This window comes from Corylus avellana, chromosome 10, assembly GCF_965113065.1.
Source record: "Corylus avellana chromosome 10, dhCorAvel1.hap1.2, whole genome shotgun sequence".
Taxonomy (NCBI): Eukaryota; Viridiplantae; Streptophyta; class Magnoliopsida; order Fagales; family Betulaceae; genus Corylus; species Corylus avellana.
In genome coordinates, this window is record NC_142499.1 from 17,702,192 (window position 1) to 17,721,172 (window position 18,981).

At 33.2% G+C, this 18,981-nt stretch overlaps 1 protein-coding gene across 2 annotated transcripts; it reads right to left on the reverse strand.

Moving 5' to 3' along the window:
* Nucleotides 1-6,471: 6,471 nt before the first annotated feature.
* LOC132192153 (APETALA2-like protein 3) lies at nucleotides 6,472-9,668 on the reverse strand. Of its 2 annotated transcripts, none has more exons than XM_059607400.2 (10): nucleotides 8,917-9,668; nucleotides 8,751-8,776; nucleotides 8,588-8,618; nucleotides 8,382-8,469; nucleotides 8,126-8,271; nucleotides 7,946-7,990; nucleotides 7,739-7,842; nucleotides 7,479-7,612; nucleotides 7,192-7,308; nucleotides 6,472-7,082 (listed from the first exon to the last, which is right to left on the reverse strand). In XM_059607400.2, the coding sequence occupies exons 1-10, from the start codon at nucleotides 9,429-9,431 to the stop codon at nucleotides 6,801-6,803; spliced, it is 1,488 nt and encodes a 495-aa protein (XP_059463383.2). In that variant the 5' UTR covers nucleotides 9,432-9,668; the 3' UTR covers nucleotides 6,472-6,800. The 2 variants fall into 2 exon arrangements, with proteins under 2 accessions (XP_059463383.2, XP_059463382.2); XM_059607399.2 differs by having other exon boundaries at nucleotides 7,479-7,615.
* Between the last annotated feature and the right edge of the window lie 9,313 nt (nucleotides 9,669-18,981).

Below are 18,981 nucleotides of genomic sequence, written 5' to 3' on the forward strand. Positions count from 1 at the left end.
AGCTGTTTATGTGAGAGGGCACCTGGGTCTCATTTACTCAAACACGGAGCTCAAACATTGGGTCGAATTGTCCAAACACCTGTCTAAGCAGATAGAGGCCCAAGTGTCCTCTCACATGAACTTCCCATATTGCATGCAATACGAACAGCTCATTGCATCCGATCCCTATCTATCTAGACAAACTCAGGGACCGAGAATAAGTAGGATTTTTATCTCCCTTTTATCAAAAAAAATAAATAAATAAAAATTATTTGTCGAGTATTTTAAGAATTCAAGAGAAAAACATATTCTTCTATTTTCGATCGCCTTCTACTATATTTGTTTTTGTTTTTTTTTTTTTCTTCCTTTCTGTGCTGCTATATGAGTTAGCTCGTGTAACATTTCCATGACTTGCAACAAATGAGCAAGGCCATAAAGCCTAGGAGTCAACGTTATAAAGAATCAAACTTTGCAGGCAGCAACATTTCTAAAGTTCATCAAATACAATACTAGATGCAAGAATTTCAGTGGTAGCTATAGCATAATCGGGCATACATGATACATGTAACATCTTACAAATATAAGAATTTTAATATCATAGAAAATTTAATCGTGATGAAAAGGTTGAAGATATGATGTTTCAACGAATGAGAAGGCGGATATAGTACAAGATCATGATTTTGGAGTAAAAGTGATCTCTCACCCTTTAATTAATGATCAATAAGGATCTCCTTGATTGGCTCATGGAGGTGGAATAATACTTTTAACTATGTGAAGAGATTTTAGAAAAGACTAAAAAAATGTTAAATTGGCTGCTTACAAACTCAAAATTCAATAGTGATTCATTTAAAAGTCACATCATTTTTTAAAGTTTAAAAAGGGTACAAAAGTCCTACTTTTTCTCGGTCTTTGAGTTTGTTTAGGCAGATAGAGATCCGGTATAATGAGCTGTCCGTATTGCATGCAATATAAAAAGTTTATGTGAGAGGACACTCGAGCATTCACCTACTTAGACAGGTGTCCAGACCAATCAAGTGTCTGAGCTCCCTGTTTGAGTAGGTGAGGCCCAGGTGCCCTCTCACATAAGCAGCTCATTGCACTCGATCAGAATCCATCTAGAATACTTTGAGAGTATTTTGATATGTAATTTTTGTCCATATGCAACATGAGAGTACTTTTGATGGCGAGCGGTCCATAGCATAATTTTATTTTATTATATATTTTTTTTCTCATTAAGCCTTTACCTTCAAACCATCATAATTGGTTAAAATTTGACAATAATGACCTTATTTTATAAGTTTTTTTTTTTTTTTTAATATATATATTATCCTCCTCATTATCATATGCCCCTGCAAATTTTATTTTTTAGTGAAAGCTATATTAATTAATACCACATGATAATGACTACATTATGAAAAATGAAAAAAAAATAAAAATAAAAAATAAAAATCTTTTTTTGGCCCTTCAATATATTTTTTTTCCTAACTTGAAAAATAAATAAAAAATAAGAATAGAATAGATTTAAAAAATAAATAAATAAATAAAAATCTAAGACTATAATGTTGTTGTAGCACTAAAAGAGACCAACCTAAATAGACTAAACAAAGAGAAATGTAAATGAACCTTTTAATGATAGAGGTGAACTTCAAACCTTTTAGCCAATTTGTCCGTTAAATACTAACAGGATGCCAAAATTTTCAAAACACCCTTTTTTTTTTTTTTTAAAAGGCTGACCCACTGCCATGTGTTTCATTAAGATTTAGTCTCTTTTTTTTTTTCTTTTTTTTTTAATTAAGGATAAATTTGTATTTTTATAAATTTTACAAGGGTATAAGGGGCATTTGACCTGTTTACCATTTGATTTAACCATAAACTCTAAGGTGGAGTGAAATTAATTAATTAATTAATTTTATTTTATTTTTTGAGATACCAACAGTGCAAAAATTAAAAGTTCGTGATTTTTTTTTTCTCTGATTGGGAGGTCTTTTCTATTTTCTTGCCCGCGGCGGGGATGTAGGGGCGGAAACACATGGGGGCAGCCCCCCAAGCCCCATGTTTTTCTAAATTTTTTTAAAAATGCCCTTATATATAGCTTCTTCTTTTTTTAAATTAGAATTTTACCCTTTTTCCCAAATTCTAAATGCTAGTTCCGCCCCTAGAGGGAATGGTATATGGGTAATTTTAGAAGTCTCCCTTGTATTATTCTTGTATCCCTTAAAAAATAAAGTGATTTTTAAAATTATCATTTCAATCAAATTGTATTTTGCAAAAACAATATGGCGTTACGTTTTTCAAGTGTTGCCAACCACCGGAAAACATTTTATCAAAAATGTTTTACATTAAAATAAAATAGAAGGCACTTGAATTAGGTTACGAAAGGTTCTAATCTTAAATTAGAAAAGAAAAAAGAGTAAGAAAAAATTGAGTCAAAATAGAGGTAATGGGGAATATCCCATCATTTGAAATAAGAAATTCATGAACAAATGACTGAACAAGAAAAGTCATAAGCTCTCTGTCACTTCATCTTCGTGAAACATGCCAAAATCCTTGGTGCCAGACGAGATAAATTGATTGCCCATGCTATTTATGGTTTGCTTTTTTTATATCATTCCATTTCTTGTTATCTTTTTCCATTTTAATCGAAACTTTCTGTTTATGTTTGAGATTTCTCATCATTGCATGAGATTAGATAATAATTAGCACCCCCTCTTTATGACACGACAAATATGTTTTATGTTCACCTAATCTGTTTGATTCCCAAACAAGTCCGACACAATTGTTAACGTTTGTTTGAAACACAAATAAGTGCAAATTTCTTACAAACTTTCACAATATATATATATATATATATATATATATATATATATATGGATTATTATGGCAATTATTAAACAATAAAATTTGGTTGTGACTAACGTAACAGTATCATGTAGACTGTTATATCAATTTACAAGTTCATATGACATTTATCAGTTACCACATAGTTAAATAATTGATTTTGATTGTAGCTTATGTGACGGTGGCATATGGACTATAACCAAAAAAATAAATAAATGAATAGAAGCCATCATTTGTTTGGTAATTTCTTTTTCTCGTTAACCGCACTTGAGCTCGATCGATCTCTGTCTTTCAATGGTAAACCAAATTGTAGCCACAGCCCACACTGTCGGTTAAACTATGGGGTTTACAGCTCTCCGTGTGTCCTTGTTTATAAACATCTTCGTTACTTTGTTGTTTAGATTGTTAGCAATTCGAATAATAAATGTGAAAGAACTCGTCCACATGTCAAATACTTGCCTGTGCAAATGGGTTCTATAAAAATTATTTGGTCCTCCCGAAAATCCAAATCCCGTGTTCACGTGAACGTCCTGCTCTTGGGCTCAGGTCACTCATGAATCATGATCCTTTTTTTAACATGAACTTAAGTCTGGGTTCACATGCTTCCTTTGACCACAATGTTACCCACATGCGGCTAGTAATTCGGATAACAAATATAAATAAGCTCGTTCACGTGCTCGAAACATGTCCGGACAAATAAGTTGTTGTTACTGTGCACAATAATGATGAATAATATAAAATCGAAAAGAAAAAGTTGAGATACAGATTTAACGTGGTTCGACAATGTGTCTATGTCCACAGAGAGTGCGGCTGTATTTTTCTATTAATGATTCAGGTTTATATCATAACACACACATATATATATATATATATATATATATATATATATATATATAAACCCTAAACACTAATTGTATGGACTTATTTTGGACCTGTACCATACTGTCGTTCATTTCGCTCCCTTCTACTTGACCAACAACTGAAATTCTAATACGAGTGATTAGTTCCAACAGAAGTTTTTATAAAGATGATGCGTCAATGTCAAGGGGGGTGGGGGTAGTATTTTTCTCTGCACATATCTCTGAGTTTCTCTCGTCTCCTTTTTAAGGCAAACAAGGGTCGGATGAAAATGAATTCCCTGGAAATGAGTGCCACTACTTTTTCTGATTGGAGGCAAACAATCTTCAAGTAGATTCATTTTTACTGTATTCAATGTTATGAAACCTCACTGTATATTCAGACCAATTATATGAAAACTGATCATTTAGCAGGCACTGAGCATTAATGAGACTTCCTTTTAGCAGATCTAGTACGTGGTCACAGTCAATTAACATGCATGAGAGACATGGGGCCTTCTCTTTTCATGTCTCACTCTTTAATTAATTTAAATTGCTTCTTTCTTGCCTGGCCTTCATTGGATTTTTTTTTTCTTTTTGTGTGTAGTTTCATTTGATTGAGAGTTAATAGAATATAAGAGACAGAGTTTGTCTCTTTTTGTAGGTCAAGCACATCATATATATGTACAACAGTCTTTAATTTGATACGTAAATCAAGTAGCAACAGTTGATATTTGATGGAATTTATGAACAGATTTGAAATTTTAATTGATTTTAGATTTGATTGTCTCTTATCTTTTAGGTAATTAGATTTGAACACAATCTAATATCATCTTCACCTACCCTTTTATATTTTCTTCACTTATTACAATTTCTCTATATATGTAGGATAGGAAGTACTATTTGTATTGTAATGAATCAAGCAATAAGAACAAGATATATCATTTTGAACTCTTCAATTCCCTAATAATAGATGCAGGTATGTAACACTGAACCGCTCCTAAAATATTTTATCTTTCATTTCCTATTTATTCCGCTATTTCTTTATTTTTCCAATTTTATTAAGAAAATATAAGACGTCTACAGTTCTACCCAAAATTTCTTTTTGGGCAGGTCTAGTACCATTTGTCTATTTGTCTTTTTAGTAACATTAATCTATACTTTTATTTTTTTTGTTTTGAACAAACAAGTTATCTCCATTGATACAAAATCAATCTAGAGCAAAATGCTCCATCATACAACACCAAAAATACAAATTAAAAACTCTACAGCTCCAACACTATCTATGACATATCCAATAGTCTCTAGGGCTATTTACAAAACAACGCGTTAGAAATATCATCATCACAATCAGTAAATAAATCTGCAGCATAAACCGACGAATCACGTCTCTAATCGCTAGTTGTCTCTTTCATCAATGACAATTTTTCCATAAACTTAATAACTCCTCCGTCATTGATCAATAATTTGTTCCAAAAAAAAAAAAACAAAAACAAAAACAAAAAAAACGAAAGACCTTCAAAAACCATTCTTTAACATTACTCAATACTAAATTACAAATCATAGTACATAATGGCAAAGATCAAAGAGGGTGAGAGGCACGCCGTGAGGCCATGCCCTAGCTAGCTAGACAGAGAAAAGCATCCCAAAAAGCACAGCCAAGATGGAGTTGAAATACTCACAAGGCATGAAGATGAAGCATCTCCTTTAATAGAGTTTTCTTGAATACCCAACGTGGAAACTGTAAAAGCTTTGACTACTCATACTAAATAAATACTGCAGCAAGCACACTGCCTCTGGGCTCTGAGGAAATAAATATATATATTATTATCAAGATCCCCGGCCTAGCCATGGGAAATAGCATAGAGCCCAACAAAGAAAGAAACAGGAGAAGAAGAACGAAGATAAGAAGAAGAACAAGTCATAGGCTCCTCGTAGGCCGTAGCCATGAAGTTCGGGAAGAGAGAGTTAAAGGAAGAGATAACCAAGGCTTTCAAAAGGCTGCAGACTGCAGACTCCCTAATGCAAAGTACACAAAACCACAGGCTTTTCACGCTGCCAGCTGCTTTGTACGAACCTCATGCAAAGCCGAGGAATGCGGGAATTACCTTTAAGCTAAGCTAGGGGGTCGGTACACGTGGCGTTCTGTTGGAGATGGAAGGACAAACAAAAGGAGGAAAATGAGGAAAAGGAACAACCAAGAATACAAGATTACCATTCTTATCAACTCAAACTTCGAGGAAAATGCAGTTTTTATTTTTATTTTCGACTCCAATTCAGAAGGTTTAATGGATATTGAACAGAGTTTTAATGGAAGTAGGTCTATTATTTTGAATGGCCTATCAATAATTAACTCTATCACATAATAATAATAATATATAATTACTCCCTATATGGCTATATCTCATTGTTGCTTTACATAGAAGTGTGACTAACTGTAACTCTCAACTCAAGTTAGGCTGATTTGGAGTATCAATTTGTATTTGAGTGTCGAGTTTCAATCGTGTTAAAATATGTGTATAAGATAATCGTGTAAAAGTATGTGCATAAGACTAAATAAATTAAACTTAATTCGACATATTTAATTAAATGAGTCAAATCTTTTAATCCTAATTTGCAAAAATTGTATTGAGTTTATGAGCCGTTACATTTCTATTAGTGTAGGAGAGTTTCCATTAATTGGATTAGTGTAGGTTCCATTTAGCAAGGCCATTTTGCAAGGGCATGGGATAAATCAAGTGAAATTGTGACCCAAGGGGCGTATGAGAAGAGAGATTTTCAAGCATGATATACGCATAAACAACCTCAAACATAATCCAACATTTTGAAGTGAGACTATTTTCTCTTGAAATCATTTCACATGACATACATTGGAAGCCTGCGCAGAACATTGATGCAACACAAGACTAGTCATATATATGTGGAGGCAAAGATATCCAAATATATAACCAATACGACCAGGCTATATAAGGTGCTTAAGTTTGATAAGCTTTACATGGAACAAAAGATTATCAACCTATTGGATCATATATTCATATCTAAAAATGCCCCGGAACCAACAAATTCATTTACCACTCTTTTCTTTTTTCCTAGTTTGCCTACCCATCTTCTGCTTTCAAGACAAAATGGAAGATTTCCAGGTTGTTGCTATGTTCTTCCTGGTACTGGTTTCAGCTCCTGCAGTGGAAATTGGATACTTTGGTGGTGAGGGTGATTGACGGCGAAAAATGGTGGTTGATGGATAGTTATATTTGGAAAGGGATGTTGACCAACAGCAGCTGATGGCAAAGTGGTGCTTGTTGAAGGGAATCCTGATGATGCTGCAGCAGAGAAGAGAGGCACTTGAGTCGCCCCACCATAAGGATTGTGGATTTGCCATGACCAATTTGGTAGGGTATCAACTTCCATCCTATTCTCCATTGCTCTTTCCTGTAAACAACAATGTAATGGCATCATAAATTAGAGAAATGGGAAAGGGACCAATGTGGTTTTATTGACGACATCTAGCAGGAAACTTATACTAGGAATGGAAATTTACCTTATGGCTAGAAAAGAAACTAGAATTCACGCGACTCCAGACTGGAGGGTGCTCAGATGCCTTTGGAGGTCCATGAAGGTGATGAGCCCTAACTGTTGCCGAAGCAGAATTCTCAATCTGCAGAAGAGTAATGGTAGTTCACTAAGGAAGCTAAGGAAAGACCTAACCCCACTTGTGAATCAAGAAAATATACAAAATCAAAAGGACCTATTTGAAAAATACAAACGCAGATCTCAATTGAACTTAGAGAGGAATTTAACAAATTGATGTCAGCATTGCATTATTACCCTCCATCTTCTATCAATAGCCATGTCCTCGCAGCCACGCTGAAAATGAAGACAGCTCGCATTGATGTTCTCCATTGCCCCATTAGAACAAGATGGGGGAGCAATTCCCAATTGAAGATCAAGGCTTTGATTGCCTTCTGTATCAAATGATCAGGCAAGGATTTATGTAGAAAGGGTTGGTAAAGTTACTACACAACACAAGTATTCCAGAAAACAAAGATCACAACCAAACAAAAAGAGTTCTTAACAACAAAAAGTACCTCCATTTTCGGCCTCAGCCATAATCTCCCCTTCATATGAGCTTGGTTCAAAGTTGGTGACCGCTTCCCTTCCATTGCATTTAATGGCAGCCTTGTCATATGCCCTGATATACAGATAACACAAAAAATCGTATCAAGTTAAATGGAGAACAGGTCAAATATTTTTGATACCAGCACAATAGACATCCCATATATAATCGGTAAGACCTTGCAGCCTCCATCTCGCTATCGAATAGCCCAAGATATATATACCTGCAGGGAAGCAATCAATGAAAACCAAATTCCCAACTGTTCCCATAAACCTATTCAATCAACACTCTCAGTTTCTCCCTTTACTATATAGTGGGAGATAAACCTATTCAGGCATGCTAAATTCAGCTGACTCACTTCTTGCCCAGAAACTGCCCCATTCGAGCTTCCCATCGCCCACATTTGTGCAATGTCACTCCCCTATACTTGGAGCTTCCCCTTGAAAACCCAGTGCTCTGTCGACGCAGGATATGAACAAATTCTTCCTTGGTAAAATTACTCATCTGCAGAGACAATCATTGCTATATGACTAACAATCTCAATAAACATTTATGTTTAAAACAATAGGCTAAATTCATTCACCAACATTAACTCCACAGAAATTCACACCCACATGCTTAATATCTTCATCATATTCACTGATATTGAAATTGATATCAGCATCCATTCCCCGAAACTTGATAGCAGCCCGATCATACGCCCTGAGATCAAGAACCCAATTGCCATAAAAATTCACACAAGATTATCCCCAAGATAATTGCACATCAAACAAATGAAACTGCCATTACAATGTGAATTCACAAACACAATTATTTATACCTAGCCGCAGCATGAGCAGTGTCAAATCCTCCTTAAAAAACATCAAGAAAACCCAATTAATAATCAAACACCGAGATTATTTGTACCGGCTTTCTTTCTAACTAAATCAACAACCAAAAATCAAAGAAAGAAAAGAATTACTACGTGGCAAACTTTTCCTTACCCAAGTAAACTTGCTTCCCACAATCCCTACACAGAAAAAAAGCACCCAAAAGTAAAACCACTGCGAAAATGATCCGAGGAGTATCCATAACAAAACATTAATTAATCAGAGCTTTATAACGACAACGATTAAAATAACAATAAAATTACGGTTGTGAATTACTGACCAAATATGCGATTCCCATCTTCCAGTTCTTCGGTAAAACGTAACGCCGCGATACTGCGAGCTCCGAGACCTCGGCCCCCGCCGACTCTTCCTCACCTGCTGTCTCTGTGGCTGTTCCTCCGGCTGCGGGGCCACGATCCTCTCCTTCGCGCCCACTCCGCCGTAACTGGAGGTGAGATCCAGCCACTCCTTCCTCAAGGACTGCCCGAACCCGAGCCCGGACCTGGCCACGTCGGACTCTTCCTCTCCTGCTCCGGTAACCGGAAACAACTGAATGGTACGGTTGCACTTGTTGAGCTCTTCGGCGCTGGTATTCTTGAGAATGCTGAAGCTGTAGGCGAAAGCGGTGTCATAGTTGGAGGTGGAGACCTCGTCGCCGGCACTGACTGTGGAGGAATTGAAGCTTCCGGAGCTCTCCTTCGGGCTTCCGGAGAAGTGTCGAAGCTTCTCCGTCACTGTTCCCTTTGAATCCGAGCCCGAATTCGCTGAACCCACGCTCAAATTAAGATCCAGCATTTTTTTCCTTCTAAATTCACCTCCAATACAAATCGTCTCTTAAAAGAAAACCAAATTCTTAGCGTTACGGCTAACAATAACTAGTAAAACAATGAAATTAATATCAGTGACAGAGTGAGAGAGATTGCTTTTTTCTTTTCTCAATTTCTTCCTCTCCGTTTTTGGCTCAGGTGGAGAGTTGCCGGCGAATTGGAATCATAGCCGGCTGTGTGATTTTCATGCAGAGGGAAAACTTTGTTGGAGAGAGAGAGCGAGAGTTGGTTTTGTATTGTTGGTGGTGCTCAGTGAAGGACCAAAGTACATAGAGACAGATGGAGGGCCACTGCTTTTCTTGGCGCGTGACTTTACGCCACTCACTTTTTTTTTTTTTTTTTTCCTTTGAAAACTCTTCACTTCACTCTTGCTTAAATGAAGGACACTACGGCTAACATTTTTTTACACTAAACGAATTTAAAACAAAATTAACCAATTAGGGTAGAGATAATTGACCCATCTAATTAAATCAATCAGGTTATAATTAAATTATATAATCTTATATACATGTCTTAGCATAATTCAAACTCAATATAAGACATTAAGACTGACAATTTTTATCACAATCTATAAACTCGTTACGAAACCCAATACAAAATTAACAAATTAAAATTAAAAAGTTTAATCTGTTTAATTAAATTAATTATATTAAAATTAATTTATATAATTTTATATTTTTATATCTTAACACGAAACATATAAACATGAATTACGACGCATAACTAGGTGTACATAAAAGTAGGGCTGTCAATTTAACCCACAATATGCGTACTCGATATGAATACGATATTTAATTTTAGAGTTAGGGTTTAAGTTAAATAGGTTCGAGTCAATGACAAAGCTGATGGGTGGCTGATGTAGGCCATGCCCCCCAACACAAGGAAAAAAATATATATATTATAAGGTATAATTTTTTTTTTGTTTTTGCTTATTGGCCTTTATCCATATTAAACTATGCCTCATTTCTTGTTAGAGTTAACTTTTTTAATAAACGTGTCGTGTTCAAATAAACATAAACAAGTTGACCAACTTAATAAGAACTTGACACGTTACCCAAAAAAGACTAGATAGAGGCACAGAAATTGCTATGCCCAAGTGGCAGTGGGTGATGGAGGGAGTGAGCGAATAAGAAGGGCCGAGGTGGGGTGTCTGAGTCAGACTCGTGGGAATCGAGTGAGTGCGACTTGACTTTCCCAGCTCTACGAATCGTTCATTCAGACCGACACCTATTCTTTCTACATTTTTCTTCCGTCTTTAATTTAAGAAAAATAATAATAATTTGGAGGCATCTGATTTAATTAAAATAACAGAGAGTAGCACGCGTGTTCCAAAGATTATATATATATAAAAAAAAATAAAGAACAGATTCGTCAAACAGAATTAAAAAAGAAAGGAAAATATTAGGAATATTATTATATAATTTTTATTAACGAATTATTTTTGGGTCCCAGTCGGCATATACCATCATATAAACGATAAAAATAAAATAAAATAAAAAATAGTGTAACGTACAAATTTGTACGATAATGTTAATAGATTAAAAGATTTGATTTGACAAATCAAGGTGAGAGAGTAGATTTAATGTTAATATTTGTTCTGTTCTACTTTTAAATTGTTTCTTGTACTACAACAGAAGGATAGCGAGAGAGTTGTCCATTTTATGTTGTACTATTAACCTAAAAGTGCGTGTGTTTGTGTGTGTGAGAGATAAGAGCGTTTATTGTATAAAGGATAGAGTACAAGACAGAAAGAAAAAGGAAGATAAAGAAAGAATATTTAAGAGAGAGAGAGAGCAATAAGGTTAGTCGGGAATGGAAATTTGGACGGTATATCTAATCTACTCACTACTCGCATAATCTAAAATGATAGGGATATGCTATCAATGGTGGTGATTTAATGTTTTTTAAGAAAATTTTTAAACTTGTTGAGTATTAGGGGTGGACAAATTAACTTTACCACTTATTAACCGCCATCGAATCGTCACTGACGGACAACCGACTTCTAACGATTGGTAGGCAGAATAAAAATATTGTTTCAATATCGGTTCGGTTCGATAGGTAGTATAATTTTTTTTTTTTTTTTTTATCGGTTAACTGACCTTAGCGCTTTACTAATATAATAAAAGTAAAGGCTCTTCTCTGTTGAAACATGAAGTTCCAAAGAGGTGGGAAATTAACCGATTTTTTAAATGAATTTTAAATTTTATCTGGTAACTTTTTTTATTGTATTGGTCAAACTAATTTATAGCTGTTATTTTGGTCCATATTCCATGAATTTACTTTTTCTTTTTATTTATAAAACATATTTTTTTATTGATTTTACAGTTACAAGGAAATTGATAAATCTTAACTTAAAAATTTATAACTGACCTAACCGTCCACCTATTAACTGACTAACTAATTAACTGAAAAAATCAAAATTATTCCTTGTCAGCATGAAGTCGATTAATTAATCGACTTTTACGAATCAGTAGGCGAAAATGCCTCTATCGACACTAACCGAACCGATACCCACCCCTATTGAGTACGTAGTAGGGTGAGAGTTTGACTTTTGAAATTAAAACTTTCAATCTTATAATTAATATTAGCCATCTTAAGTCACTTTAATGTAGCTGGATTAGGTTATGGTTACGTCAGACTTGAGATAATGCAATTAATTCTTATCGTCTAGGCCTTTTTTGTACGGCTCCTATTGGGCAAGTACTATTATGATCATACTCACATAGAATAGCAATAGTTAGTATCTCCCACCTGCTTTTCTTTGCTTAGAAAAGAAAAAGGGATAGGGATATAGGCTTTTCAATAATTTTGCTGATTAAAGTATTATTGATTCGGACAAAAATTTTGCTTAGTCAAGCGGGCTCTATAAGAATAAAATTACTCAATATTCAAATCCGATTAGTTGTTCTATTTCTTTTCTTCTTTTTTTTTTTTTTTAACTATATTTCTTTATTGATATAACAATTAAATAAGTAATTTAACACTTATGAAGGTCGAATAGCCTACCTTCAATATACTCTACATTTGAAACCCTAAGCCCCCCTTTCAGAGCGCCGCAGCCGCAGGGGAGGAGGGATGGCTGTTGCTTGCATCCCTCCTCCCCTCTCCTCTCCGCTCCGGGTGCTAGTATTTTACTTGATGCCCCTAGTCCCGGTGCCCCTCTCTTCCCCCTCCCCATCTGTCCTTTTCCCCTCTGCTTTTTCTCCGTTTTTGCCTTTGGGTGTTTTCACTCAAACTCTTCCCCTCCCTGTTTGTTTGTGTGTGCCGCCGATCTCCTCCGCACCCGTTTCGCCGCTCACCGCTTGCTGTCGAGTCTTTTCACACGCCCTTCCCGCATCAAGCTTTTTGTGCCACTTTCCGTGGCGATTTCCGGCCAGCTCGCGATCGGCCTCCTTCCGGCTACAGTGACCCGCTTTATGTGTTTTTCGTTTTTATTTCCCTGTATTGTTGTTTTCTGTTCTGTATTTCCTTTCGAGTTCCCCTGTAGTTTGTTTTCTTTGCTGTAATTTCTTTTCCTGTATTTGTTTTGTTGCTCCCTTTATTTCCTTGTATGGTTTTTCTTTTTGCTTGTAATAAGGTTCTCTCCTCTTGCTTTGGTGCGCCTGGTTACTACCCGTTATTACTGGTCCAAACCCTTGGGTTGTAGATGTGAACTGTATCCTGACTTTCGGGTCGAGGAGGATGAGTATTGGCTGGGAGGTTTTGCTCTCAAGGCCGAGGAATAAGTGCTACCTATGCATTAGATGGTGTCTGTTTGATACAGATCTAATTTTTAAACCTGATAATTAGTCATAGGTTAGCAGATGCATTTGTTATGGTTGATTTGGTCTGTTGTTGATGACCGTATCTTTAGCTTCGGCTATGATTTACTTCAGAGTTTTTTGCTCTGTTTGTAAGAGCTTTATGCTCGCGACTTTTATCAATTAATGAGTATAGTATGTTCCCTTTAAAAAAAAATAAAAATAAAATAACAATTAAATGGGGCAAAATGTTCCCTCAGTATCTATGACACACACAATAGCCTTTCAGGCTATTACAAAACAATATCTGATTATCATTGTCCCCATCACTTTTAGATCTGTAGCAAATTTCGGTGAATCACATCTTTAGCCACTGCAATTCCTTAAATATATGACTTTTCAAGCAATCTAGCCAATGCAATGGATTTTCAAAGTGAACTCTCTATAATTTTAATATATCTAGTAATTCCTTAGTATAAGACTTTTCATGCAATCTTAAGTTTGGCCCAAATGGATAGCTCGATTGGTTGGAGGTCACTAGTTAATTACCCTTCTCCTTTTCCTCCCGTTGTGTAAATATGTCAAAAAAAAAAAAAAAAAAAAAGAGTTTGACTCTCTTAATAATATCTCATCATTTTCAAGAAGTTATGTCAATAATTATTTGATTTAGAACAAATTTTTTCTCTAAATTGGATTTGAAATTTTTTTATCTAATTCACTCAATTAAATTAAAGAAATGATAAAAATCATTATTCATCTCATCTTTCACCCATCTCTATATAGTGAATAAGTGAATTTGCCATTGAATTTGTGTGAAACCCACGTGAGTTCACAAATCCAATGATGAATTTGTTAGATTTATAAAAAAAATTATTAAAATAATGATGTGTAACATGCCTCATTAAATTAACAAATGTATTTAAAACTTGTTTTTCTCACATGTATTTTTTTTTTAATGTATGAGAAAATGAAAATACATGTGATGATCATATGTTCTAAGAAGTCTGCTTATATCCTAAAGTCAATCAAATACTCAAAAAGGCTTGTTCGCTAATGTTTTTTAAAATCTACTTTTAACTTTTTATTTGTGATGCGATATAAATGAGAAATAGTTTTTAAGTATTTTATGTGTTGAGTTACTTGTTATTATTATTTTTTTTTTTTGCCAAAAAAAAATCTAAAAAGTATTAATAAACGAGTCATAAACATCGGTTAGGAAAGAAAAAACCACCAGCTATCAAAAAAAAAATAAAAAAATAGACCAAGTGATTGAAGTGAGTGTAGCACGCTTGATCCGCATGCATAAAATATACTTGTAAGTTGTAATCCTTGAAGTTCTTCAAAGATGATTTCGATTTGGCCTCTATTAATTTTAATTAAAAAAAAAAACAGTTTAGTTTTTAAATAGTTCTTATATGGTGCTTTTGTCAAACTAGAATTAAAAAAAAAAAAATCATAACAAAAATTAATAATTTTGCTACTTCTTGCTGATGTATTCCCACTTGATATAAACATGCCATATGATCAAGGATAGAGAGAGAGAGGGAAAAAATAAAAATAAAAAACATATAAGAGGTGTTTTTATTATATGCTCCATTTATTAATATTTTTGTTTTCTCTTTTTAAAACAAAACATTAACAAACAACTATTAAAAACACAAACAACTTTTACTTTATGTCATATTATAATACTATTTTCAAAGAAAAAAAAATTAAAAAAAACATAAACTTCTTATGTTTTGATTTCTCCTATTGATACATTTAATTAAATGTCATAGCGTGCAACACCTTTGTTTCCTTTTTGTTTTTTTTTTTTACATTTTTCTAAAGCGGGTATATACTTTGCTTTTCTTTTGTGAAAAACACGTCTACTTGAGGTTCAAGGTTAGAATGTTAATGAGAGTTATTCTTTTTTTTTTTTTTGGTGAAAAGGAGAGTTGTTGTATTAAATGGCTATAGTGACTAGCATAAATAAAAAGAAAGTGGGGAAACTTCACAAATTCTTTCTGAACTTTTACGCGTTTTGAAATTATTCCTGAAGTTTAAAAACTCTCGATTTAGGGCATCAAAATTCAATTTTTTGCAAGTTCCCCTCCATTAAGATTTTTCGTTAAATATTTTCAAATTTTCTAAAATACCCCTACTTTTTTAATTAAAAAAAATTGCAAATATTCTGGTGTAGGTATTTTTGCAAATTGTGTTAAATTCTTTATTTTAAATAGGGGTAGTTTGAGAATTTTGAAAATATTTAACGTAAAATCTTAACGGATGGAGAATATTACAAAAAATTGAAAGTTTAATACCAAAAATTGAGATTTTTGAACTTCAAGAAGCTATTGAACCGATACCCACCCCTATTGAGTACGTAGTAGGGTGAGAGTTTGACTTTTGAAATTAAAATTTTCAATCTTATAATTAATATTAGCCATCTTAAGTCACTTTAATGTAGCTGGATTAGGTTATGGTTAAGTCAGACTTGAGATAATGCAATTAATTCTTATCGTCTAGGCCCCTTTTGTACTGCTTCTAATGGGCAAGTGCTATTATGATCATACTCGCATAGAATAACAATAGTTAGTATCTCCCACCTGCTTTTCTTTGCTTAGAAAAGAAAAAGGGATTGGGATATAGGCTTTTCAATAATTTTGCTGATTAAAGTATTATTGATTCGGACAAAAATTTTGCTTAGTCAAGCAGACTCTATAAGAATAAATTACTCAATATTCAAATCCGATTAGTTGTTCTATTTCTTTTTTTTTTTAAAAAAAAAAAAAAAAAAAAAAAAAAACTATATCTCTTTATTGATATAACAATTAAATGGGGTAAAATATTCTCTCAGTATCTATGACACACACAATAGCCTTTCAGGCTATTACAAAACAATATCTGAATATCATTGTACCCATCACTTTTAGATTTGTAGCAAATTTCGGTGAATCACGTCTTTAGCCACTGCAATTCCGTAAATATATGACTTTCAAGCAATCTAGCCAATGCAATGGATTTTCAAAGTGAACTCTCTATAATTTTAATATATCTAGTAATTCCTTAGTATATGACTTTTCATGCAATCTTAAGTTTGACCCAAATGGATACCTCAATTGGTTGGAGACCACCCATTATAAAACGGAGGTCACTAATTAATTACCCTTCTCCTTTTCCTCCCATTGTGTAGATATGTCCCAAAAAAAAAAAAAAAAAAAAGGTTTGAACCTCTTAATAATATCTCATCATTTTCAAGAAGTTATGTCGATAATTATTTGATTTAGAACAAATTTTTTCTCTAAATTGGATTTGAATTTTTTTTTTTTTTTTTATCTAATTCACTCAATTAAATTAAAGAAATGATAAAAATCATTATTCGTCCCATCTTTCACCCATCTCTATATAGTGAATGAGTGAATCCGCCATTGAATTTATGTGAAACCCACATGAGTCCATAAATCCAATGGTAAATTTATTAAATTTGTAAAAAGAAATTATTAAAATAATGATGTGTAACATGTCTCATTAAATTAACAAATGTATTTAAAACATGTTTTTCTCACAATTTTTTTTTTTTAATGTATGAGAAAATGAAAATACATGCAATGATCATATGTTCTAAGAAGTCTGCTTATATCCTAAAGTCAATCAAATACTCAAAAAGGCTTGTTCGCTAATGTTTTTTAAAATCTACTTTTTTACTTTTTATTTGTGACGCGATATAAATGTGAAATAGTTTTTAAGTATTTTATGTGTTGAGTTACTTGTTATTATTATTTTTATTTTGAAAAAAAAAATCTAAAAAATATTAATAAACGAGTCATAAACATTGGTTAGGAAAGAAAAAACCACCAGCTATCAAAAAAAATAAAAATAAAAAATAGACCGAGTGATTGAAGTGAGTGTAGCACGCTTGATCCGCATGCATAAAATATACTTGTATGTTGTAATCCTTGAAGTTCTTCAAAGATGATTTTGATTTGGCCTCTATTAATTTTAATTAAAAAAAAAAAAAACAGTTTAGTTTTTTAAATAGTTCTTATAAGGTGCTTTTGTCAAACTAGTGTTAAAAAAATTCATAACAAAAATGTTTAATTTTGCTACTTCTTGCTGATGTTTTCCCACTTGATATAACATGCCATATGATCAAGGATAGAGAGAGAGGAAAAAAAAAAAAAACATATAAGAGGTGTTTTTATTATATGATCCATTTATTAATATTTTTGTTTTTTTGTCTTTTGTTTTCTCTTTTTAAAACAAAACATTAACAAACAACTATTAAAAACACAAACAACTTTTACTTTATGTCATATTATGACACTATTTTCAAACAAATAAAAAAACATAAACTTCTTATGTTTTGATTTCTCCTATTGATATATTTAATTAAATGTCATAGCGTGCAACACCTTTGTTTCCTTTTTGTTTTTTTTTTACATTTTTCTAAAGCGGGTATATACTTTGCTTTTCTTTTGTGAAAAACACGTCTACTTGAAGTTCAAGGTTAGAATGTTAATGAGTTATTCACTTTTTTTTTTTTTTTTTTTTTTTTTTGAAAAGGAGAGTTGTTGTATTAAATGGCTATAGTGACTAGCATAAATAAAAAGAAATTGGGGAAACTCCACAAACTCTTTTTGAACTTTTACGCGTTTTGAAATTACTCCTGAAGTTCAAAAACTCTCGATTTAGGGTATCAAAATTCAATTTTTAGCAAGTTCCCCTCCATTAAGATTTTTCGTTAAATATTTTCAAATTTTCTAAAATACCCCTACTTTTTTAATTAAAAAAATTGCAAATATTCTGGTGTAGGTATTTTTGCAAATTGTGTTAAATTCTTTATTTTAAATAGGGGTAGTTTGAGAATTTTGAAAATATTTAACGTAAAATCTTAACGGATGGAGAATATTGCAAAAAATTGAAAGTTTAATACCTTAAATTGAGATTTTTGAACTTCAAGAAGCTAATTTTAAAACAAGTGAAAATCTAGATAAAATTTTCTAAAGTTTCCCAAAAAAAAAAAAAAAAATTCATTACCAACTTCAAGAGGTTAATCTAGTTTGGGTTTATATCCATAATCCATTCCAATCACTATATTTAATATTCACTTTACATTTATTTATTGAGTTGTCATGTGAGATTCGTATTAAAATAAATCCCACAAATAAAAAATTGTTTAGTAGGTAAACTTTCTAGTGATCGAGTGAATCTTATTTTTCATTGCATTTTTTTTTTTTTTTTTTTTTTTTTTTTGAGTTTAACACCCATAACCACAACCCTTCACTAATATCCAATCATTTTCAAAAGATTTATGTTGATTTATTGGACGTATGTATATGGGGATAGAAAAACAAAACTCGCGAGTGTGTGTGGGGCCAACATTCACTATTCAGCCGTAGATTAAATTTTGCGGATTTTTTGTATCGTGTACAGATGACTTTTCGTTCGACCGGACAGTAGCCGTACACGTAGTCAACTACAGAAAAAAAGGACAAAAAGCCAGCTGTCGAAAGTTAATGGGCCTGAAGGGAGCTAGGCCCACCAAAAACCTCGTTGTCAGTTTGTTTGTTTCTAACCTTGTCGTTCCTTGTTTTTGTGAATAAAATCCAAAGAGAGAAAGGGTATTCAACTGTACCACATCGAAAGGAGACTTCCAACTCCAAGAACGGCTATTATTTATTTGTTTTAATACCGAAATTGTCCTTTTTCGAAAGGGAGAATATCTGGCGTGTCCTCCGCAGAAATCGTTGAAAAACAAACCTGCGCCTGCCACTGAGTTTGGATCAAACAGCATAT